At 40.4% G+C, this 24,742-nt stretch overlaps 2 protein-coding genes across 5 annotated transcripts; one reads left to right on the top strand and one right to left on the bottom strand.

The window, feature by feature from the left end:
• Positions 1–3,522: 3,522 nt before the first annotated feature.
• On the top strand, positions 3,523–17,187 carry znf410 (zinc finger protein 410). 3 transcript variants are annotated; one of them, XM_051408000.1, is made up of 12 exons: positions 3,523–3,634; positions 4,013–4,083; positions 4,181–4,232; positions 4,358–4,490; positions 6,137–6,322; positions 7,060–7,281; positions 9,537–9,696; positions 10,514–10,695; positions 12,407–12,496; positions 12,686–12,805; positions 14,262–14,402; positions 16,039–17,187. In XM_051408000.1, exons 3-12 carry the CDS (start codon positions 4,200–4,202, stop codon positions 16,137–16,139), a joined length of 1,368 nt encoding a protein of 455 aa, XP_051263960.1. In that variant the 5' UTR covers positions 3,523–3,634; positions 4,013–4,083; positions 4,181–4,199; the 3' UTR covers positions 16,140–17,187. The 3 variants fall into 3 exon arrangements, with proteins under 3 accessions (XP_051263960.1, XP_051263961.1, XP_051263959.1); XM_051408001.1 differs by having other exon boundaries at positions 4,013–4,099; positions 14,283–14,402; XM_051407999.1 differs by having other exon boundaries at positions 4,013–4,099.
• Positions 16,934–24,673, bottom strand: LOC127367836 (ectonucleoside triphosphate diphosphohydrolase 5). 2 transcript variants are annotated; one of them, XM_051408002.1, is made up of 14 exons: positions 24,566–24,673; positions 22,133–22,365; positions 21,605–21,684; positions 21,184–21,327; positions 20,609–20,684; positions 20,083–20,118; positions 19,644–19,732; positions 19,470–19,552; positions 19,097–19,158; positions 18,624–18,725; positions 18,212–18,355; positions 17,859–17,915; positions 17,548–17,663; positions 16,934–17,108 (listed from the first exon to the last, which is right to left on the bottom strand). In XM_051408002.1, exons 2-14 carry the CDS (start codon positions 22,356–22,358, stop codon positions 17,025–17,027), a joined length of 1,299 nt encoding a protein of 432 aa, XP_051263962.1. In that variant the 5' UTR covers positions 22,359–22,365; positions 24,566–24,673; the 3' UTR covers positions 16,934–17,024. The 2 variants fall into 2 exon arrangements, with proteins under 2 accessions (XP_051263962.1, XP_051263963.1); XM_051408003.1 differs by lacking the exon at positions 24,566–24,673 and adding an exon at positions 24,306–24,481.
• Positions 24,674–24,742: the final 69 nt, after the last annotated feature.

Here is a 24,742-nt window from a genome sequence, read left to right as displayed (position 1 = left end):
CATCTCAAATCATGGGATCATTTACTACTTTTGCAGTCTTATCCCATGTGAACACGATTCAGTTGAGTATAAAAAAAGGTTTTGGGTCACGTATTCTGTGACAACATTTATGAATGAATTGTGGGTGTTTTGAAAATAACATCACTTTTTGCTAAATATCTCAGCTTTATGGTAGGTTAACTTTCAGCTTTTATGTTGTAAACAGAACAGTTACGTTCAGTCAGTGGACATTTTGACTCTGAAGAGGACACAGTAGCAGATGATATGAGATTTGATGTGTGTTTAGGGTTATTGTCACGTTGCACCTGAGGCAGTCAGCTTGGAACATTTTACTTTTCTGTGTCTTCCCGCTATGATGAATAGTTAAAGCTAATGAGTGTAGCCAGACAGACTTTGTATAGACGCACAAGTTTCCAGCAGTATTCAGTAGATGATGTCAGAATGACATTTTAGACCTTTCTATTACCAAGCAAACATGCTGAATGGGTCATTTTTAATCCCATAATTCATTTATAAAGGAACCTAAATCTGTCTTCTGTGTTTGTGTGAGGAACCTAAATCTGTCTTCTGTGTTTGTGTGATGCAAATTGCAGAAATATTTGAGACTCTTTACACTCTAACAATAGTGTAAACTTTATGACAAGGTTATAAAAGCCAGTTATCTTATTGCAAAATTATTTTCGATCCACTTGCACTATTGTCGCTCTAAATAGATCAGTAATTAGTTTTAATAGCACGTGTCCTTAATGAAGGCCTTATTAAGACACTTGAGGACAGCAGCAACACTGCTGACACTATTTTAGTCGTTGCCTTGGTCAAAAACAAATGCCAGTCTCAGTTCTTTGACTAACACATTTACCCAAACTTTAGTAAATGTCTACAATGATCACAGAAGTAATTTTAGGAGTTTGGTAGACCTGAATGTTTATATTGTTCTTAACGGGTCACTGTAGAGTCTGAAAAGCTTAAAAATAGTTTAATAGCCTGCAGATAAAATTAGATCATGCTGTTCTGATACTGGTTCACATTCAGTGGAATAAATTGTGGTACTGAAACATCAAATGGGTCAATGATGTTTTGGCTGATAATAGCACAACAACACTGGTCACGTCCCTCTTTCACAATATTAGGTTTATTTATTACAGACCGGTTACCATCAGCTCACAGTAATCTGAAGTTTATTTTTGTTTACATGGATCCACACTGCTGTGGTAACACTTTACTGGATCCTGTCAATGTTATTGACTATTGACTGGACTGTATCAAACTATGTGTCTCTGGTGCCGCTATTATATGTGCTGTCGTCTTATGTGACCGCAATTTTCTGTTTCAACTTTAAAAAAAAAATAAGTTTATTGAAAAAGGGTAAAGGCTGTTTTTTTGTACAGTAGAACACCTTTGATTTATAACACTGGATTTTGAGTTTTCCATCTAAATGTTGGCAGCTTTGTTTCCTCAGTGCATTTCAGTCTGCCGTCTTTCATTTTAAATATGCTAAAAATGTTTGTGAAAAGGATTGTGGATGTTTTATCAAATAGTTTCAGTAGTACACCAGCAGTAGTGATGGACACAGTGATGATTAGCCCAAATAATCCCTGTAGTAGAATTAGGCAGACTGAATGTAATGTGGCTCGCTGGCAATCTTTTTTCTATTCTAAAAAATGTAAATGCAGAAAATTGTTGAAATCCTTAATGGGACTTTACCAAAACATGAGTTTCATGTCTTACAGTTTTAAACATCTGGATGTGGAACTTAGATATCTTAGATAATGATACGTCAGCTATACCAATCAAAGGTCAGTAAACTAAGATTGACAGAGGGGTTAATGTAACATGCTTTAGGGCTCTTTTTGTACATTTTCAATTAGAGACTCATTACTTGTGTAATAAATGTCATTCCAAAGACACTTTTCTTGTTGGGTAGTATGTTATACCCCTGATTTTTTAGTGATATCTGTCTAAATGAGTAGGACTGCTTCCTGAGACTACTACGTCTGTTCCGGATGAATACTAAATTATAACATTACTATTTTTGGTTATGATGTCATCGTCGCTCACTACCTGGCCCACAGATAGATGTTTTGTTTCACACACATACACACACAAGGGATCAGGACTGCAGTAATATATATATATATCACCCAGATAACATAATTTGGGGTAAGGGCTGTAATAGCACGCTGTCGACGGTGACCTACATGTTGGCAGAAAGCAGCTGATTAGGAAAGGGATTCTGGCATCGGACAGGTGTTGGGTCACCATGTGTTGGAACTGTTCCCACCTGGACTCATGGCTAGTAATTGCATACGCAGTCTCAGGTGGCTCATATTGTGAGCACAGGAATCCACGAACAGCCACTGCTTTCAGCTCAGCCACAAAGGGGGCAGGGTCTAAAACCATGTTGTGTTTTAGGAGAACATCATTGCCTCATTGTTCAATGCTGTTAAATGTTCTTAGGTTGTTCTTGTCTTAAGATCATTTCTTACTTACGTTCAATTCACATAAGATACTGAGCATAAAACCTTGCTTACGCAGGTTCGGAGAGGCCCAGTTTGAAAGTTAAAAACGTTTCAGTAAGTGGTTGCCTTTTGTCTGTGTATCTGTCATTAGTACAGAACAGAATGAATATAATACAGCAATAAATTGAGCTTCATAGTGGAAGAGCTGCAGTTCAGTATTGCAGTAAATGGCACTTTCAGGTGTTAATTAAATGTAAATTTTCCTGCGCCCATGACTCCAATCCTTGTTCATAAAGCTAAAGCAAAGGTCACCGCAGGCGTGGGCGTTTATGCATTTTACCAAACTGCAGTGCCACCACATAGGAAGAAGGAAATTGGATGTTTAAAAAAAGGTTTCTGCACAAACGTGTACAGTGTGATGCTACACTGCAATGTTCCAGCATTCACACCCGCAGTCTCTTCAGAAATTGCCGTTTCTAATTTTTGGAGCACACACCTCTGTCATCACACCAGCAAACTGAGAGAAAGCGAGTATTTAAAAATAGAAATCTGTGCTCTTATCGCATAAAAGGACAACTCAAAACACTATGAACAATGTGGGTTTAGCAAACCAAAGAGATATATTCCTCTGCAGTCATATTTTAGATGTTTTGTGGGTTTTTTTTTTTTTGTTTAAAACTCAGTGTCTATGCTTGTTGGAAATACACCAAAATCATAAATGTGACTTAATTTTATTCAGAATGACTCAGATATGTATCACAAAGTACAGATATAATTTGTCTTTTGCTCTGTTTACATACTTTGACACACAGAGGATTAATCTTTGTTAATGATATAGCTTTCATATTAAGGACAGAACAAGAGAATAGTTTGGATCTGTCAAAAAAAGGTCATTCAAAAAGCGAAGCGGTAATTTCCAGGTATTAAGTCTATTTGTTTATTTATTCATTTACCAAAAAGCACCAATGCCCCTCTCATCCGTCTGGCCTCAGGATGTAGTTCACAGGTTTGACCACTGGATGGCGTCGATGACTCAGGCTCCCTCTGTGCAAAAAACGCGGAAGTACACTAACATTGTTCCACCAGAGACTCCGTAGAACAAACCTGCCACTCTGTTTAGGGACAATTATCGAGCTGCTCTCCCGCCGTAGCTCTGTTAACACAACTATTACAAGGTACAGTTTCACGATACTGAAGGTGTAGCTAATGGCCTTTAACCCATGAGCGGTGTGCCGTTGGTCAGCCGTTGGTCAGCCGTTGGTCAGCCGTTGACAACGGACAGCTAACAGCAGCTAACAGCTGTCCGTTAGCCCCGGTAGCTAGTTTGGTAACTGCTAACCCCGCTAGCTAAAGTTAGCAACGTTGTCTGTCATCTGTCTCCTTTACCCAGTAACAGTTCAGAGCTTTAGCCACATTTAGCTGCGCTGTTTGACGGGCGAGTTGTTTGGTGTTTGACTGTCAAACTTGTAGCCACCTGGTAGCGACTCGTTGACTAGCAACGCCCAGACGTAGACCTGGTAATGTGACGTTTGTTCCTGTTTGTGTGACCGCAGATTGTGCGATGGTTTCCACTCAGAGATGACCTGCAGCCTGCGCTTATGATCCACACACAATCCCATATTTAGTAGGTCAAATTTGAGGTGAGTGTTGTTTTCATTTAAGCCCAATCACAGCACATCTGGGTGCATCTGATGGATCCGTGTTGTATTATTGTTCTGCAGGTTCCACACAGGGTGACCCATGCTTTCTGATGAGCTGGACTCCAAACCAGAGGTGATCATCATTTTCATGCTCCATCTTTATTGCAGAGGCAGGAGGCTTTTTGTGTGTGATTTAAGTGATTTATTTGCCTGTCTCACTGCACTTGCTGTGTCTCTTTTTTGTTTTCCTCCCCTTAGCTGCTGGTGCAGTTTGTACAGAACGCGTCCATCCCCTTGGTGCAGGGTCTGGAGGACTCAGAGTCCAAACACTCCTGCCTGCCTCTGCTGGCTCCGGCTGAGAGCTCCCTGTGCAGCCCGCTGGAGCTCACTGGTCAGTAGCTGTTCCCTGCTCTTGTCCTGTCCACCACAGGCCAAAATACTAGTATAACTGTGGTATTCAAAGCTTTTATTGTTAAGTCATATGACTGTCTCATTTGTTGTGGTGGGCCACATAGTTTACAGTTGTAGAATAACTGGGACCCCACAAATGACACCAGGATAGCATGACAAATAAAAGAGCTGGGGTTTACAGGGTACAACAGAGTATGTCGTTCATGGTACTGGTATCACAGTCCAAGACAATCATATCAGCTGTATCACTTGTATCTGTGAAACTGAAGAATAAACACAACCTGTATGTGGCAAATCATTTTCAAAAAAGCATTAAACAGTTGTGGATTGCGTTTTGATTTACCATATATTTTTAAAACTACTGTCAAAACATGTTTGCCATAAATAAAATGCACAAAATCCACAAAGCTGAATAGAGCAGAACGGTTCTGCATTTAAAAGGTCTGTAGTGGGGAAAGGTTAAATCTCTACCACACAGTTTCTGAATCTCCAAGGTCCAGTGTGTAACATTTAGGAGGATCTATAGTCAGAAATGGAATATAATATTTATAGGTAATCTACCAACTTCACTGCTAGATGCCACTCAATTCTACACACTGGACCTTTTAAAGCAGCTATAATCAATATTTGTAATGACAATGTATCAAATGATAATGTGAAAACAGTGTGAAAGGGGTCACTTGTAGCGATGAACCCACAGAGAATCATCACCCTAAATCTGCAGCTCCCCTCAGCTTAAAGGAGTTTTATAGTTTAATCTGATTGTTTAGCTGTCCGGCCCACATCTTTACTGTTTTTTTTGACGCTAGCTGCTTTCATATCATCTAAAAACCCTCTGTACACTACCTGCTCAGCACCAAACAGCAGACAACAACTGGTGCAGCGTTTAGCAGCTAAAGATACAAATATTTTTGACTTGGTGGAGACCAAACACAGAGCTAAAATAGAGTTAATAATAGAAGTATATTTGTCAGGTGGACAGAAACATGACTCCAAATGAATGAATATTGCTCCTTGCTAACAAATTTACCATACAGATATTAAAGGTCATTATATGTTAGTGTTGTGTGTTCACAGCTTGTTATGGCTCATGACCCCAAATGGCCCAAACTATCTGTTATTGCAGGTTTAAAGTAGAACAGAACAATTGAAATCATAAACTACTATAAAGAAATTATATTATTCAATTAATTGAAAAATTTCACACTCACAAGATTTTGAAAATCTAATTCTGGATCCAATTCTGCATCAAAATGCTTAAGTGATACAGACAGACGGACAGACAGACACACGGAATACATGTGCCACATTTTTGAAATTCAAGTGCATTAGTTCATGACAAAATAGTGAATATGTAGAAACAGAAAAGTGTTTTAGGGTTGTGGTTATTCCCCCTCTCCATGTCCTGTAGAGTTCTAGATTTCATTTAGATTCGGACCAGTGTTGCCTTGCTTTCAACCCTGTGTTATCTAATTAGTCTACACTCCATTACCATTAAAGCTCTGTACTTATGTACTTGTCAGGACAGTGTAAACCGTTGGTTGATTATTTGGGGTATTCATTTGCAGATAGCATGCATGTGTTTTATTCAGGATTAAAACTAACAAACACTGATTTTCTCCTCAGATGGAGGCCTGAGCCATGAGCCTGAGAGTTCTCCCTCCCTGTCAGAGTTTGGAGGTGTGTCGGAGCGAAGCCCATTACTGGTCCAGACACACTGTCATCCACGGGCCTCACCCAGTCCCCCACCCATACTCCATGACCTACAACAGTCCGACAGCACTTCCTACGTCCTACTGAACCTTGCAAAAGGTAAAGGAACAGTAAACAACCAACACTTAACTATTCACATATGAGTCCAAGGGGTACATCTACCTTTCCTATTTTGTTACAGTTAATCAAAAAATGATCAATAGATCAACCAATAATACCCCGACAACAACATTATTCCTGTATGTAAGTCACTTCCTGATGGATTTCATCTTTTTAAAAGAGCGGGAAATTTTACATTAAAACTTTAACTCTGATCTTGTGTCCGTACTTTGTGTCTTGCACGGCTCCTGATTCTACACACAGCGCTAAGAAGAAATGGGGTGACACAATTTCCTGAACAAAAAACTGAATTATTTTGGCTGGAAGAAATGATCCTTGGCAGGCACATTCTCTCGGTTCATCAGCCCTTGGCAGGAGAGCCAAAAAAATTAATTTTGGTCCCTTGACATACACCTTTTTATGCAGTGTGCTGTTTTCTGCCTGTTACCTCAGTGAGCGATGTGAAGGATAGAAAAGACTTCTCAGTAGACAGAATCACTTTCTGTTTATTGTTACATTAAAAAGTGATTGTTTTTTTTGCTTTTTAAATGTGTCTGTTGGCCTGCTTCCTCTCAGCCTTTCAGAATAAAGCTATCACATCAGACCAAAAATTGCTGAGCACAAAGGGAATTCAGAATTGTGACCTAGAGGGCCACTGATGATCTTGCAGAATATTGCATTGGCCTTGGATTTCTTGTTTCACGGTGCTTCTCCTCCTGCCTTTTGTTCCCTCTCAGGCATCACAGCCTCTTCAGAGTCATTGATCTTTGCTGCAGATGGCGCCGGGGATGATGACGACGAGGGGGTCTCATCGGGGGACTACGGGATAGATGGCAGTGCTCCCTGGTATCTGCGGGTACAGGAGCTGGCACATGACAGCCTTATTGCCGCTACGCGGGCACAGCTTGCAAGAGATGCCAAGGCCAGCCAGGACGCCAGAGCTGCAAGTGTCAGTAATGGTAAAGTCACTTTGTCTTATCGGCACAAGCAGAGAGGGTTTTAGAGGTCTTTTTATACTGGAAAGTAAAGCCAAACAGGCTCCTCAGAAGAAAATACTTGACATGGATGTGTGCAGTGCAGCTACCTGTGATGTGATGAAGTTTAAGACAAAAATTAGAGCATGTACTATGAGGCTTAAGTTTTTATAGTTTAGATGCTCAGATTCATCTTCAACTCAGTGCATGTCATCCCCTCTCCCTCTCCCACCCTTCCTGTCTATCTCTGTCAAAATAAAGGCATAAAAAGTCTGAAAAAAAGAAACTAAAAAAGACTGTGAGCCTGTGTACGGGAAGCAGCACATTTTTAACATAACATCATCTGGTCTACTTATGGCAGGCATCAAAGACAGAAAGAAGAGAAATGAGGTCAGTGATGAGATGAAAATGTAGTGTAATTAGGACTGACTTGAAACTGTTCCTCACTTCTCATCATAAGTCTCTCAATCAAAATGAATTTGTAGATTTGTCTACATTTGGTTTTCAAGTCTGACAGCAAACATCCAGTGCACTAAATGCCACATTATCATGAAACATTGATCAGTACTTTTTGTTGTGCTGTGTCTCTGATGAGTTAAGGACCAGTGTGTAGGATTTAGTGGCATCTAGCAGTGAAGTTTCAGGTTGCAACTAACTGAATACCAATCCCTGTCTACAGCCAGTGTTTGGTTTGTCCCTTCTGGGATACTGTAGAAACACGGAGGTTCAAACTGTAAATGAAAGCGACTCATTCTAAGGTAACAAAAACGCGACGTTTCCTATATTCAGGTGCTTATACACTAATGAAAACATACATAATTTCTGCCAATACATCCTCCTAAATGTTAGACACTGGACCTTTAATGTGCATAGTTTAAAATAGTTTCCAAACTCTGCTTTGATTTGTAAAAACTCTTTTACTCTAGCTTCTTCGCTTGCCAAAATGTATCTTAATCTGTTGCTCACTTAGTTAAAAATGATCCGTGCCTTTACTCTCTTATTAAAGCTCTCACCTCTGATCTAAGACAGACACTCCTTTCCTGCAGCACACAGGGCCGTAGCAAGCTGCTGACCCGCAGCAGGAGTCAGGACTACATCACAACCCATCCACAGGCCTGTTAGATTTTACCATGACATTTAAGGCACAATGGCTCCTAGCTACATCTCTAATTTTTGAAGAAAAGTGATATGAGAGCGAGCTTCTACTTTATTGTCCTCCTTTTTTCACAGTTTATGATCTTCTACTGAAACGCTTCTTCGTTGTACGTGTTGCTTCTGTTCTTTTGTGCTACCATCACTGCATATTGTCTTTACCCCATTTTTGTTCACCACTATAACTGTGTGCAAAAAAACTGCTGTTTACATTAAGTTAATCATGACTGTCAGTGTCTTAGAATGTGTATATATATATATATATACTGCATTTTGACACATTTTGGTGCTGGTTGAATTCCCCAAATGCTCAGGAAAGTTACCTCACGGCTTCTCTCCTGAAGCAAAGCAGATTGCCAGAATTATTAGGCATTATTGAAAACTGTGTTTTTCTGGCGTATCTCAGGTGATCATGTAGCCTAGTTTAAGTTGGACTCTCTTAGCACAGGTTTTCTTTCCTTCCCTCCATATGATTTCCCCACCTTTATCCCTGACCCCATTATATTTCTATTAAGGTCGAGTGAGAACAGTTCAAAAAGGAAAGAGGAAAAACATGTTTTAGACTATGTGGATCCAGCTTTGGGGGTCTTTGATATGATCTCCCAAGGCCAAGGTGACGTGCTTTACACATAGTATCACATTGAAATATTCTTCTGAGCTAGTGTGGCAGTTAAGAAAGGTCTTGAAATACTTTGCACGTTGTTAAATAAAATGTCGGCAGCAGACAGTGTTTCAGTGTGGAACTTAAACTATCTGAGCCGGCGTAATGGCTGCCCTCCCACTAACTTGCATTAGATTAGACAAGTTTCCTTCGGCAGTGGGGTATCAGTTATATGTGCATTACTGCTGGCACGCTGTAAGCTAAATTGGACCTGTTAAAGGCATTCAAAGCAGGGAGTCCGAGTAGGTGAAAAGGGAGTGATTGCATTCAGCTTCGGGTTGTTTTCTTTTGGCTGTAGTTGTTCAGCAGGTCTCAGTCAGTACCCGATGATTAGCTTTTATACAGCCGGTCTCCAGAGGCCGGCCACCTGGCACTCCTGGATTGTTTTCTGCACAACCCCGCTCACTTTCCTCTTCTGGTTGCCTAGGTGACCACGCACACAGTTTGACAGCAGACGGGGACAAGCGAGAGCTGCCGCCTCGGACCAGCCGCCCCCTCTCCAAGCAGATACTCCGCTGCTCGTTTGAGGGTTGCTGCAGGACGTTCACCTGGCCGGCTCATCTCAAATACCACCTCAAAACACACAGGTAACACGAAACACACACAGCAACAGAATATAATGGATCCAGGCAGCAGTTCCAACAAGATGCTGGTGCCAAAGCATCAATATTCCACCCTGTGCAAATCCTGCCTAATGTGGATACATTTTCCAAAGTGAAATATATATTAATGAAACCTTGCGGGCTAATACAGTTTCCAACTTTTTATACTAATTTTAAGTAATTACACTCTGCAATCAAATCTTTGTTCCTAATATTAATTTATTATTACTTTATTAATTATTATTAATTATTACCTATAAAACCAACATGCAACACAGATATTTGAAGCCTTACACACAAGGTATGACTATAGTGCTTCCTATGCATGGAAGCTGTGCAGATATTTTATCTAAACAATGATGCCCAGCCCACCACAAATTTATATATAAGGTAAATACTAATTATATTCCATCTTGTCTTCTTTTCCAGGCTTTTGAGACTAAGTTAGTCTAACTTTAACTTAAAGTGTCAACTGTAAGCTGTACAATAAGCGCTGGGTCTACTGCTCATCAACAGATGTGTTGGATCAGAGCTGTACAGATGTTTTACGGCTAAGTCAGAAGAGTGATCAAAGTGTTTTCCACAGGTTGTTTGTGGTGGAGGCAGACAGAGCAGCCAAACAGGAGAAACACAGCTGAGACTTGGAAAGAAGTGTGTACTTGTACTGCAGGAGCTTTGTTAACATCAGTGTAGGAGATCTATTTGTGCCCCCGCCCAATCTGACCCTGTGGTGGGTGGTTGCAAATTAATCGTGTGCACAGGAGACACCGATGGTTGTTTGTTTGGTTATCTTCGCTCCCAGGAACGACCGAATGTTCAGGTGCTGTGCAGAGGGCTGCGGTAAGAGCTTCTACGTGCTGCAGAGGCTGCAGGTTCACATGAGGACCCACAACGGCGAGAAACCCTTCATCTGCAAGGAGAAGAACTGTGGCAAGAAATTTACCACCGCTGGAAACTTGAAGAACCACAGACGCATACACACAGGTGGGGGAGCAGGAGATACCCGCATATATAAAAGACGCTGGAAGCAATAACTGACTCAGACCATTTGACTCTGCTCATTTAGTGCTTCCTTGGTGCAGTCAAGGCTGGAGATTTGAAGAGTCAGCAGCACTGGCGCCTCCATTTCACTGCTGCAATGAGTAACAATACTCTGTCATATTTTATTTAGGGTGACATTAAGATTTTGATGGCCTGTTCCACAGTCTGCTTCTTCTATCGAGGGACCAGTTAGCAGACCGGCTACACTATACAGTGTTTATATTTTGCCCATATGTCTGGAAGAACAGCTTTCTATGAGCTGTAATATCCACTTAGGTGGATAAAATTATATTACATTTTTTACATCAGCTGTCACCATTCATTCTAGAAACAACAGGAAAGCTGCATTCTCCACTTCCAGTGTTTTAGGCCATTGAAATTACTGGTTGACTAATATAGGTTCTTAATGCCTGATGCCTATATTTAGGGAACCGGGGGAGCAATGGCTGATTTTAATGCTGATATCAAAACAAAGTCATGTATAATTCCTAGGGATGTCCCGATCGAGGTTTTTAGCCCCCAATCTGATCCGATTTTATATCATTGAGGTGCACAGTACACACTTCAAGTATATTAAAGTTATTAAAATCAATCCAATGTATATGCTTGTAAATTAAATAGCTCTGCATTGCATTAAGAAACAAAATGCCTGCATCGAAAGCTGTTCCTTAATGTTTTATTTAATTTATTTACACAGTAAATAATACCTAATAATTTCATTATTCCATGCACAGTACAATCTAATGTACATGGTTACCTTGGTAACATGTTGTTTTAAATGGAATTTTGAAATAGAGAAAATACATTGGGTTACGTTGTAGATTTCAGAAGTGATACCATTCAACTGCAATATTTTATACATTATATAAAGGACCAGTGTGTAGAATTTAGTAGCATCTAGTGGTGAAGTTGCAAATTTCAACTAACTGAATGCTGCTCACCTTCCAAAATGCAGAAGACCTTATGTAGAGCTAGTATTTAGTTTGTCCGTTATGGGCTACTTTAGAAACAGAGCAGTTCAACACGGTGGACTTTCCAGAAGAGGACCCGCTCCCTCTGTAGATAAAAACAGCTCATTCTAAGGTAACAAAAACACAATGATTCCTATATCCAGGTGGTTATACACTTATGGAAACATACCTATGAATATTATATTCCATTTCAGCCAATAGATTCTTCTTAATGTTACACACTGGACCTTTTAATGCTAGCCAGTAATGGTTTTAGATCAGATTTGCTGTCATTTAAGATTGGAGAAATGTGTTAATATTTAGAAAAGATTCAATTTAGACAGCAGGGTGCATGAGACTTACAGTATGGGGCTCGAAACTAACTTCTTCATCACCACAAACTCACAAAGCGGAGCACTAACATCGTTCCACAGCAGCCACATTGACATTGGTTGCCTGCAGATGCGTTTTTTGTTTAACAGCCTCGTGAGCGCAGGGCTTGGCCAATGCTGATTGTCTCAAAATGCCAGATAATTGACTGACTGACTCATTGGTCTATCATTAATATCACTTTCAACATATACTGCGATAATGAGTTTACTACTTTAAGTCTTTGTATTGTGGAATTGAACAATATGTATGTATGTATGTGTGTGTGTGTGTGTGTGTGTGTGTGTGTGTGCTTGGTGGGTGGCTGCTTCCAGGAGAGAAGCCTTTTCTGTGTGAAGCAGATGGTTGTGGGCGATCCTTTGCAGAGTATTCCAGTCTACGAAAACACATGCTCGTACATTCTGGTGAGTGGGACCGAGTACAGCTGTACAGCTGAGCGCTATTTTTTTAGTAATTAGTGTGCTACAGATATAGTATATCATCACATCCTGTATCAGTACAGGGATCACAGAATAGTATGTCGCTTTGAATTGTGTGTGTGTCTGTGTGTGTGTGTCTGTGTGTGTGTGTGTCTGTGTCTGTCTGTCTTCCAGGTGAGAAGCCTCACCACTGTGGGATCTGTGGGAAGACTTTCTCTCAGTCCGGCAGCAGAAACGTCCACATGAGGAAGAGACACGGAGAGGAGGGGCTCAGTAGTGAAAGCAGAGAAACAGGTCTTTCTCACTCGCATTATCTCTTTCTCACACACACACAAAGTGCAGTAGGTGGTTATGCTAATCCTTGGATTATGTAGCTTCAAGCAGCCCATACATTTTAAAATGTGCATAGAGATAGTGCTGGTTGAAGTTACATTTAGGAACATTTCTTGAATAATTAATGCCCTTGAGCACTTAAAAATGTATCATTCAAATTTTTATTCTTCAGGGCCACTAGCTGAATTGTTTTAGACTGCGCATATCTCTGGAAAAGCAGAGACAGCACAACTGTACCGCAGAAATAGGCCTGTTAGGCTTGTTGTGATGGGGTCAGATTTGTCTGTAAAGTATGTTATCACCAAGTTAAAATGGCACAGTAACTAAAATTCATGTCCTCAAGCTTCTCTTGCCTTACTCAGATGTCTTTTTTGCCTTCACCTTACAAATGACTGAGATAAATGAGTGGATACTTGAGTAAATCTCCCACTGCAGCTGTGGGAGATTTACTCAAGTTCACTCCTGCCTCTATTCTTAGTATCAGTTTCAGCACCTCTTCAGATTAAAAGCGTCTCTCAATGAGCTCTTTACATTCCAACATATGGTCTAATTGTACAAAATCAGCTTAAATTAGTTTTTTTTGCCGTGGAACAATGAGAGCAGACAGAGCATTTGCCTCCTTGTCACATTCCTGTAGCAGTGGGAAGCACCGCAGCTGAATCACCACAGAGGAAACGCTGCCAAAGCTCTAATTATAAACAGCAGATTTATTCGGGTCAGTCTCCCCAAAGAGGCTGGTCTTTTGTAAAAGCAGAGCAAAGGAAGATGCAGCTTCACAACAGAGGGATAGTCTCTGTGTTATTTATACTGGATGAATTATTAAATTGACTGTGTTGGAATAACTACAGTCCTAAAAACACCCGAACCCAAGAGTCAAAAGGTAACAGAAAGTTAGTAATTAAGTGTAGATATTAGTTTTAAACATTCTAAGACTCACAGTAAATTATTGGTAGCAGGTTTTTTAAAGGTCCAGTGTGTAACATTTAGAAGGATCTATTGGCAGAAATGGAATATAATATTCATAAGTATGTTTCATTAGTGTATAACAACTTGAAGACGAGAATTGTTGCGTTTTTGTTACCTTAGAATGAGCTATTTTTATCTACAGTCGCTGCAGGTCGCCTTCCATTGAGTCCGCCATGTAGAACCACCACGTTTCTAATGAACAAACCAAACCCTGACTCCAGATAGGGAACGCCCCCTTTTTCTACGAGTTTCAAGGCCACCATAGTTCCTCCTACTCACTTCACAGCCTGCTGTCTTTCCCAGGTCGTCAGATACATCTGTGAGCAATGTTCAGTTAGTTGCGATCTGCAACTTCGCAGCTAGATGCCACTAAATCCTACACCCTGATCCTTTGAAGATTGTACAGAAGAAGTACAGCACGTGTCCCTCGGCATTTCATACTTGTCAAAAGTTTGTTGTTTGCACCTGACAGGAGAGGCTCTAACACAAAGCAGCCTGCTGGAGGCAGACGGCGAAAACGGAGACGGTATGGTCACCATGACAACAACCGTGGAGCCCATGAATCTTCACCATGCCATGCTGAGATCCCCAGGTAGGTGTTCGCACATGTATAGCATTCACAGCAATACAGGGTGGACAAAAGACACCTCACAATAGAATAAACCTGCTCTAAGCAATCATTTGACACCTTTTTATGTCAGAGGTGCTGAGTCAGCTTGTGGTGTTGCCACAGTGTTTTCAGTCACTGCTTGTGACAGTCTGTTAGTAATTTCTGTTACTCTTTGACAGTCCAGCTTTCTTGTGTTTGACTAAGTTGTCTCGACTTTGAGATGTTTTCTTTTAGATTTTCCAACAATGGACCAAAAATCCAGGCAGCAGCTTCCAGGCCTCTTTGTACTGTAACTGTGCAGTTTGTTTATGTTGCCTTAAAAACTCTTAATTATATTAAGATGGTGATTGTTTAAAAAAAAAAAAAAAAACAGCTTGTTGGTAGCTCACTCTACTTAATATGACTCAGCTGTGTAATTGTCTTGGTGATTTAAAATAGTAAGAATAGAATATTTTTGTGACTTGTTCTTGTCGCATTATATTACTTTGTTTAGCAATATCCTCTCCTCTCTTCTAAAATCTTACCAATCAGCTTATAAATTATACATTTTACACAGAGTATACCTCTCACCAGACATCAGGATGAACCCTTCAGATTCTGATAAATGTGAGGTGCTGTGGGCACATATGTTTAGGTATTGAGATGCTGTTTATACTCTGTCTCCGACTCTGTTAGCTATCTACTTAACAAACCTCCCCCCGTCTGTCCTGCCGTGTTTCTTCTTCTTTGTAGTTCTGCTGTTTGTTTCAGATAAACAGCTGAAATTACTGGCTCCAACCCAGCTATAATTTACTTACATTAACTCTTTAACCGTTACAATATTACTTTACAACTGGTGCACTCAACAGCCAAGTTACATGGTGCTAATTCTTCCACAGTCAATTATTGGTCCCATGCTGTCAAATACTAAGGTCTTACTAGAAATCATCTTTTTTTATTTATTTTTTTATTTTAAATTGTGATGCATGTAACTCATAAGATTGTAATATTTGTCTGTCTGTGCAGTGCCTACTCCTTAGTCATAGGAACTGCACTAGTAAAGCAGGCTAGTGGTCACAAGTAGACCGTTACTACTACACATTTAAAGTCAGGCTTTGTGTGTAACGCTGTATAGAAGTAACCAGAGTTCAGTCAAGACCCCTGACACTCTCAACAAATAGCCTGTACTAGCATATACCTATACCAGCTAATGAGTTACTTTAATAATAATGCATTGTTTTGTTGTAAAATGGTTTTTGCATACATAAATGTTTGGATATATAACTTGTATCTTTTATTCCCATCTGTCAGAACTTAAACAGGTCCACATATAATGCCCATAGATAGAATTCACTCCTCCTCAGGCTTTAACTCTGAATACTTTTTATAAGCCCAATATTACACAGGTATCTTTGTATGTCCTTCAGTTTCTCCTAAATCAGCATGTCAGCATTAAAACCAAAAGGCATAACCATGTGAAAGCTTGCACAAAGTCAAGGACAAATGTATTAGTAGAGTTTTTGGCCTGAAAGGTGTGTTTCATCTCATAATGACAGTAGCTAGACCTAACTGTAAGTACGTACATGTCATGTTACCCGGTAGTTTCTCTTTGAACTTGTCTTTGTGTCCGTCCCTCCAGGCTCTGCAGACTCGGTGGTGGTTCTCTCCCAGCCACATGAATTGGTGACCATGACAACCGAAGGCCATGCATATGGAGAAGATGTGGTGGCGCTGCTGTAGTGTGCCATCATGAAAAATGTCACACACTGCCTATTTCAGCAGCACTAAACTGACAGTCGCAGTGGACTTAACATAGACATCTATTTGTAAATAAATTAATCACTGACTTTCACTGCTGTAGATATTTGTAATTAGCAATGGATGATGGTTTTATTTTGACAAGTGTGAAATGGCTATGTTTGTACAAACAACCTTTTTTCCTCAAGTTTTTGAAAATACTCCCAAAGAAATACTGAGACGGGTTTAGAAGTTTATGAAAATATAATGACCATGCATTGTTATGTGCAGTATCATTGTAAACAGTCTGAGGTTGATTTGCATTGATGATATTATATATATATATATAAAATGACTCCAAGATATTTAAAAAATTTCAATAGCTGATATGATTGACTGTCAAGTTGAAATGTACCAGACACATGTAAACCCCATTATTACTAATAACAAAACACTTGACATTAAAGACTGAAGTACAGTATATCGCAGTGCTGCATGTAAACGCTGGTCTTGCACACCACAACAAGCCAGGCCACCCTCTTTATCAGCCTGAGTAAAACAGAAACCTATCTCCAACAAATTGTGTACACAGTAATGCCTAAAACTGCATTAGCTCAGTGTGTTATTGGTAACATCTTTCACTCAAATGTCAACCTCCAGTGCTCCACTTGTTCTCAGAGTAAGGCACACATTGCTCATTTACAGCTCAATATATTAACACTTGAGAATAATTGCTTTTTAAAAGAAATTAAGGATTACTCATGAGGTTAGTTCTGTCCTTATGAGACAAACTGCAGATGTCTGTGGACGTTAGATAAGGCAGTGCACATTACTCGTGTTTGTTATTGAGCACTACCTAAATCAGCAGTGTTTGTTTTTCCCTTCTCCTTAGTGGATCTTCAGGTTGTGGAAGTAGTCCAACGTGGCGCCCAAAGCCCAGCTTGACTCCACGTTGTTCACTTTCTTGGTCAGCTGGGAGGGGGGGAAAAAAACCCAACACCAAATCACTCAAATGCCTTTTGTATTTATTGAAATAAAAAAGTAACAGGTTTTTTTGTGTAGAATTATCTTTTTTTAAATTCACTTTTTATGTCAGAGAATTAATTGTGTTATTTTTAAACTACGTATATTTTAGGTTATTATGTCAAAGTGTGCACTACAACTTCAATAATTACTTTGTGTTTAACATGTCTGGGGTAATGGTCAGACATAGACATCTCTAATCACTAATACGTCATGGTCTCCTCCTGGGGTCTATTAAAATGTTAACGGAGGCTATTTTAAACTCAACCACGCTTGTGTCTTTTAATGAGTTCATAGCTTATGATTCATACAACTCTAGTCTGTTCCCTGTGTTGATTCCTCATAAGCAAGGCCACAAACCCTGTTGACTTTTCTAAAACTGCCTCACCTGCAGCACAGTGCTCTCCTTGAAGCCGAACCCATCCTTGAGCAGACAAGTGATGTAGGTCATGTCCATACACAGGAAAGAACTGATGGGAGGGTACTTGGTCATCTTATTGCACACTGAGCAGACAAAAGGGGGAAACCATCTCTGTTAGGTTGGATAATCAGTCATCTGTATTCTGCTGAGAGGATGAGGGCACCGTTTCAGATAGCAGCGAGGACGCAAGTCCAGACTATTGAGATGCACACTGTGTCTCAAGTACAGTGAGCTGCACATCTGTCATAATAACGATGCATTGCTTTTCCAAATCTCACCCTCTTTAGCTCTCTTCTTGAAGTCTCTGACCTCCAGCATCCCTCCTTGAACCCCATCTGTAACAGGGAGTGATTGGGGGGTCATCTTCCTCATATTTAAAACGCTATACCATTAATTACCAGAGCAGATCTTCGTGCACATTTCCATAATACTAATGACACAGTTTGTGCCCTTTCAGCTTGGACTGGCAGAGGATAGCAATTTCTCTAATAACTACACACCTATAGCTGCTCAAATCCACTGAGACAGGGGCAGATGACTCACATTGTCCTGCCTCTGTCTAGCACTGGAATGGGTAATAACATCCTGCTAGGTCTGTATAATTATGTAAGGTGTGTGAGAGTGTGCTAACCGATAAGGCCTGCATCCACCGCTCTGTCAAAGTAATAGGAGAATGCATAGAAAACACTGCTGTCTTGAAGCTCATAGGGCTGATGAATAATCCCCTTCACCACCTTAAGTACTTCCTGATAACAAAGCTTGTATCCTGCATAACCTGGAGAGGAAACAGAGACAGTGTAAATTATGCATCTTACGTTGGAACAACAATATAAAATCATGCGTAATTCTATTAAGTCTATTTTAATTGGATTTGGAAACATTACTGCAGATTGGTTGGTTGGCATTAAAACATTTTCAGTGTTGTATTTGCTCAAATCTGTCACTTACTCTGGAAATTTGTAGTGTGCAAGAATGCCCATCAGAAGGATATTCAAAGCGATGATTATACTGACTGATTATATGTTAAGTAAACCGGATCTTACCATCTGGATCCCCGCTCACTTGATAAGTCAGCCCTCCAAAGCTCCATTCATCCCTGAACTTCTTTGGCAGGCAGGAACTTTTAAAAACTCGCCACTCCAACCCTGTGAGAGCAAGAACATGACTTGTTTCATCTAAACTGGCTCAACAGCCTCACACCTGGTCACCCTGACCTGAGACTGACTCACTAACACAATTTTCTCTGAAGCCTTCGGTGACTTATCTTAGAGTCTCACTTGAATTGTTTATTAGAAAGAAAGACTTGAAGTACATCCTACGATAACACCCTTCTCTCGTTGACTCCTTTACTGAGTATTTGGAGAAATGGGTAGGAAGGAAAGAACACCCGAGAGAGCACTTGGAGAACTGACTCACTGCTGTGTTTCGGGATCCTTAAGAGACACACTCACAATGAACAACACTGACCCACAGCTAATTGCAACAGACTGCCTTCTCCTCATGTACAGCACAGTACCTTCTACACCCAAAGCGCCAAGTGTGGCCAGTCGAGCTGCCATCAGTCCATTTCCAAGGTAACTGGATGAAGTTAGAGGATTGTTATACAGTTACAAAACCAACCAGGAACAGACTGTGTATGTAACAAGTAAGTCATTCTGAAAATAGGCCAAACAAATGGTCTGCCTATTATTCATATCCTAATGTTTTAACAGATAATAGAAGTTTTCCTAATTAAAAACAGATCCCAGTGAAGTTACAACAACAAAAGTCCGTTGCATTTGTAACTTAATCAGTTCATCATTTAATCAGGAACTGATTCGGTGCTATTACAAATAATTAAAATGTAGGATTGCTGTTTTATGAAACATGCATTAATTGTAGACTCTTACCTGTGAGTGTACAATTCAAATGTCGAGTTGAAGATGTCAAATCTGGCAACGTAATCAGCAACAGGAACACTTTCAATGGTTTTCTACAGTGGAATATGAAGGACATATCTGGTTGCTAATCACTAAAGAGTTTAATTTGTATCTGCAGATTGTATCTGCAAGTGAACAACTGACCCTGAGTTTTGGCAGGAAAGTGATCTGCGTGGATCCTCCTCCCAGATCCAAAATTCCCACTGTCTTCTTGGTTTGTGCTTTCAGGTGACCTGAAAACATTTCCTACTTTAATCGCAGCAACAACAGAGAAGAGCTAATCAGTTATACCTTAGATGCTATCTTCAAAAGGCCTGTGTGACACAGAAAGTGTAACCCAAAAGTATAAAATCCCAACACTGAGCCTGATATGGATCAGAGCTATCCCCTTTAGGGAACAAAATCATGATTGCATGCATTCAGCCTGTAGTTTTGAACCAGTAGTCTATAATAAGACACTATGACAGTTTCAGACACTGAGTTAAATTTAGATGTACAGTAGCTGAGCTCGGAAAACACATTCAGGAGGGAAGTTCAGTGTGTTGTGTTGCAGCTCATGTAGACATGAGTGTACAATACTCACCTGTAAGGAAATTCACTGATATCCAAGCCAGGATTCCTACATTAAAGAGCAAACAGGCAAATCAAGACATACAAAACAGTCATTTCAGCTGGAACACATTTCATTTGAGAAAAGCTGACAACAAATTTTCACAGAAATTACTGTTTGCCGTATACAAACTCATGTGCAAACACGTGAGTAAGAGCTATAGTTTTAAAAAAAAAAAAACTGAAATGCTGACATATCAATTACACTGTGACACAACAGACAATAACAAATTTTCGCCACATAATTGCAGCCTTTAAGGTCACAACAACTTTGCGGTGAGGAGCAATTTAAGTGTCATCATAAAAGACAGCAATAATCTACTGTAATTTAGTTAAATCTCTGCGGTAAACAAAGATTCCTTATAAAAATTGCACAGCACACTAAAAGTAGGGCAGAAGGATCACTGATGCCACCTACAAAGTACTGCAGAAAGAACATGAGTGGTTGCAATAACTGACGAATGTGTTACTTGTCAGGGCAAAGGGTGGGCAGACGTTACCTTCGTTTGTGCCGTTCATTATGCTGACGCTGTTGTCTGGGACCAAAAAAGGAGATTCATCAAAGACATGTTGAACCTGTGGGTGAAGAAGAGGAGGGAGGAGAGGCAAAATGAGAGGGAGAGAGAAAGGAGGGGGGAGGGAGAAGAAGAATGAGAGCACGAGAGAGCCAAGGAAAGCAGCAGAGAAATGGCCTTAATGTTATCTACTGTAATGGTAGCTCATCCAGAGGTGCCCTCTGCTTGAAGGGATTAATTAATTCCCTCAGGGGGATTAATAAAGTATCACTTATCTTCCAAGGTGCCCCAGGGCCATCCATTACTATCTTATCCCCGCCACAAGTCCCTTCTACACTAAGCTCACACCACTCTGATAACAATACTCTTCCTCTTGTCTCTGTGCCACCTGCCATAGCACTGAAAATGTTTCTGCCTGCTCCTTCCCTGGATAAGAGGTTGCACTTTCCTTTGAAAGTGTCAGACAATGTAGCGCCTAGCAACTCCCCTACGATAAAGAACTGCACTCCACTTTACAGAGATCCCAATAGTAGGTCATCAGCGCCATTGCACTCTTTTACCTGGTCCAGAAGAGCCTGGGCTTTCTCTGCAGCCAGCAGCCGAAGTCCAGCTGTGGCTCTGAGGACCACTGGAGTTCTCTTCCACTCCAGACGAGGCACAGTCTTCTTGGCCACCTTCAACAGCATCTTCACCGTGTGTCCAGCCTTTAAAAACAGAGGCAATGCTCACTACGTGCTCAGAACTGGCTTTTGATAATAGGTTGCCTGGTCAGAGTTGAGAAAACACTTCAAGTGTTACATATCAGGCTGCTTCAATCTTCACTTGTTTGTCATTTTGTTATTTTCACATCCTACTTACTTTAATTAGATATGTGATTCTCCACAGAGGGAGGCTATTGGCAGTGTTTCTGAGTACAATGTAGAGCCAGTGGACCTTTTGGTTTGGCTCAATGTAATTGATTAGAATTCACAATGAACTCACCATTTCAGGGGAGTCGACATATGCTGACAAACCGGGCTTTATGGAATGGAACATCTCATTGTCCAAAACAGGCAGCTCCTCTAAAAGATACAAGATCCACCCACATCAAATATCAGCAGCTATTAAAAGCATTAAGACGTCTAAATCTGCTTAGCATGCATATGCAGAATATATCCCCTTATTCAAGATGAGGCATGTTGACTCGAATCTGACAAAATAGGATTATTGCTTAAAAAGTTAATGGAGTCAAGTATAACCCCTGTCCCCTGAAGTGAAAAGGTACAGGTTCAAAGGAGTGAGAGGATAGAGAGAAAGTTGAGGACAGGAACAGAAACTGTAGAGCAGCTTGTTACTCTGCTGTTTGCACTGTAAATCAATTGAGGTTAGTATTTCACAGGCCATGTAAATACATTACATGGCATCCTCGCTTCAGTGAACACACACATGATTTAACCTGCCTCTCACCCTGATGTTATAAAATGAGTAAAAACAGCAGAGGGAAGAAGGTCAGAGTCTGCCCAGTATTACCTGAGCCACTCTGGATGAAGGTGTAGACATGGATGCGTGTCCCTGTGCTCCCTGCATCAAACATTACTGCATAGAAGATGCGGCTGTGGTTTGCTGGTCGGCTGAGACTGGGAAGGATGCTCCCGATACTGTTGGTCAAATCCAGCAGAGAGGTCTTGACCTGGGCTCGGCTCAGCCCTGCGACCACGAGCAGGACCAGGAGTAGAAGTGGCACGGTGAGCTTCATCTTGACTCTGGGTAATGAGCAAAAAAACCAACAGGTCTCCTTCTGTTACTGCACTTTAACAGTGAGTCTATTGAACTGTTTTGAACTGCTCATAAAAAGCAGCTCAAACTGTTGCTGATTAGCATTGGGAGATGTTAAATTACAGCATGACAAGCAACAGTTATTCACACCAGGGCATTTGACCACTCCCCGTCAGACTTTCTGACCAACCACAGGGACATATCCCAAAATCAACCTCTCTACCTGCTGAGTCAACTCCCGTAGACAATTTAGAAAACATCCCAATTTCAGCATGTAGGACTTACATTGGTGGACTTTAATCCTTTGATCTTAATGTTCAATCAATAATACACAGAAACTGAAGCATGTCTCAACATCTCGCTACAAAACTCAGATACCTAATGTGAGGAATTATGATGTCTTAAAGGCCTCAGTCAAGCAGTGTCCTGTGGGAAACCCCACTGAGACGCTGTCACCCTGCTTACATAGAAACATAGACTGAAGACATTTTTATTTTGTGCTATTGTTGGGAAAACTTTAATAAATTAATAGAAATGCTACAAATGGACATGTGACTGTTATGGAAACTATGGTATGACGTTACCATTAGGCCCCCTGGTTCTGTCCCTTTATTCCTTTATTATGTATTTATTGCTGAAATGTTTCAGAAGCTAAGTGGTATCTATAAAGAAGAGAAAGGACTATAGATTAATTTTCTCATGGGTTTTATTTGCCTACTGCAAAGGGTGCATGCTTCCCTGTATGACTTTAACTTGCTGATTTGAACCAACTCCCAGCTGAAGATGCAACTAACCCTCCTTCATAAATGTACAGAACCAGTTATGTGTGTCAGACACTGTCAAATGTTTTGGGAGATTCAATGCAATCATGAATGTGGTGTGACCATCTCATTATATGAGGTGTCTCACACCCTCAGTATGTGAGAAGAGCATGTATTAGAGTGTGTACTATTGTTTTACTGATGTCTTCAGTGACTTGTATCAATGTAAAGTAACTCTGTGGCTCCAGAGTGGACAGTGTGCTCTGAGGCAGGGTAAAACAGGGAACTGTGTCAGCCTTCACTCAATTCACCTTATAATCCTATTCAGTTTTTTCCACAATTTCTAGAAAACTTTCTTGTAGTTCTTAAATACCTGTATTCCTCCTGCTGACTAAAGGCACAAAAAGAGACTCAGTGTTCTCAAAAATCACATTGTAGAATTTCCTGATTTAAAAACGTTTTCACAGATGTATGGTTAAATATCAGTATTAATCAACACTGTCAAACTATATAAACAATAATGTCTGAGTGGAATTTAGATTGGAAAAAGAATCATGATTGGATCTGAAGAGTTTATTGTTGCTGAGCATACTTGAGCCTTTTTTTAAATAAAGATTTTATAAAATATTAGCACTGAAAGTGTGTTGGGAGTTTCAAGAAGCTTAGTTTTTATAAAGTTATGTAAGGTTAATTATATTTTTAAAATGTTTAAACCATTATATTACTGCTTTTGGGACAGTTTAGGGAGCTTATATGCAGGATATTCCTAGGGCAGCCTCACTTGATAATGAATTTAAAAAGTCCCTTCCCGGACGATGACAATTTTAAAAGTAAAATAAACCTACTTTTATTGTAGCAGTAACAGAACCCAACCAGAAAATGTTAGTGTCCATAAAGTTAATAACCCACTATCAGTGATGCACTGACAGTAAGCAGGATGTTTTATCAGCCAGTGTCGTCTGGATGTGAATTCAGTACAAAGTAATGTAAAACAACACGATCACAAGTAGTTCATTCAAGTATTTATACAAAACAACTCCAGCTCTGATGGTTGTTATTAGGGGTATTTTAGCTTGTTAAACCAGACCTTTTTTTTAATATTAAGAGATTATAACTGCTCGTTAGTCGTTACCGGTAACTTGTTAACGCTATAATGAACACGTTACCCCAAAGAGATATCCGCTCCACAGTGAATTCTTTCCACCTTTCTCTTTCATATTGTTGTTTGTTTACAACACACCAGACACAGCTAATGTTAGCTAGCGTGAATGCTACATTAGAGAAAGGTAGCCGGTGAAGTTTGTCAACAAGCTAAACTCCCAAAACACTCCGGAAAGAAACCCCCCACCAAAAAAACCCCCCACAGTGGTAGAATATGTAGAGTTATATGAGTGTTTTCAGGACGCTGCACACGGTCCGAGCTCACCATGTTGTCCGGTTAGCTGCACTCTCCTCGAGGCTGACTCCTCGTGACGTCACCCGTGTTGTGATGACGAGGTGGGGAGTCTCGTGCGGGGCTCACCAGTGAATGGCACAATAAAAGATGTTGAGTACAAAACAGCCAGCCCACTAAGAACAATATAATTCCCACCCTGTCAATGGG

Source organism: Dicentrarchus labrax, unplaced genomic scaffold (assembly GCF_905237075.1).
Source record: "Dicentrarchus labrax unplaced genomic scaffold, dlabrax2021, whole genome shotgun sequence".
Taxonomy (NCBI): domain Eukaryota; kingdom Metazoa; phylum Chordata; class Actinopteri; family Moronidae; genus Dicentrarchus; species Dicentrarchus labrax.
This window is presented reverse-complemented; position numbering and strand designations above follow the sequence as displayed.

Bases quoted from the DNA above. Each gene is read 5' to 3' on its own strand.
- znf410 (XM_051408000.1), top strand. From the start codon at position 4,200: ATGCTTTCTGATGAGCTGGACTCCAAACCAGAG. The intron at 7,282-9,536 runs GTAAAGTCACTT...CTGGTTGCCTAG, and splicing joins AGCTGCAAGTGTCAGTAATG to GTGACCACGCACACAGTTTG. The intron at 12,497-12,685 runs GTGAGTGGGACC...TCTGTCTTCCAG, and splicing joins ACACATGCTCGTACATTCTG to GTGAGAAGCCTCACCACTGT.
- LOC127367836 (XM_051408002.1), bottom strand. From the start codon at position 22,358: ATGAAGCTCACCGTGCCACTTCTACTCCTGGTCCTGCTCGTGGTCGCA. The intron at 20,685-21,183 runs GTAAAAGAGTGC...CTTCACCCACAG, and splicing joins CCCAGGCTCTTCTGGACCAG to GTTCAACATGTCTTTGATGA. The intron at 19,553-19,643 runs GTCAGTTGTTCA...ATTCCACTGTAG, and splicing joins CTTTCCTGCCAAAACTCAGG to AAAACCATTGAAAGTGTTCC.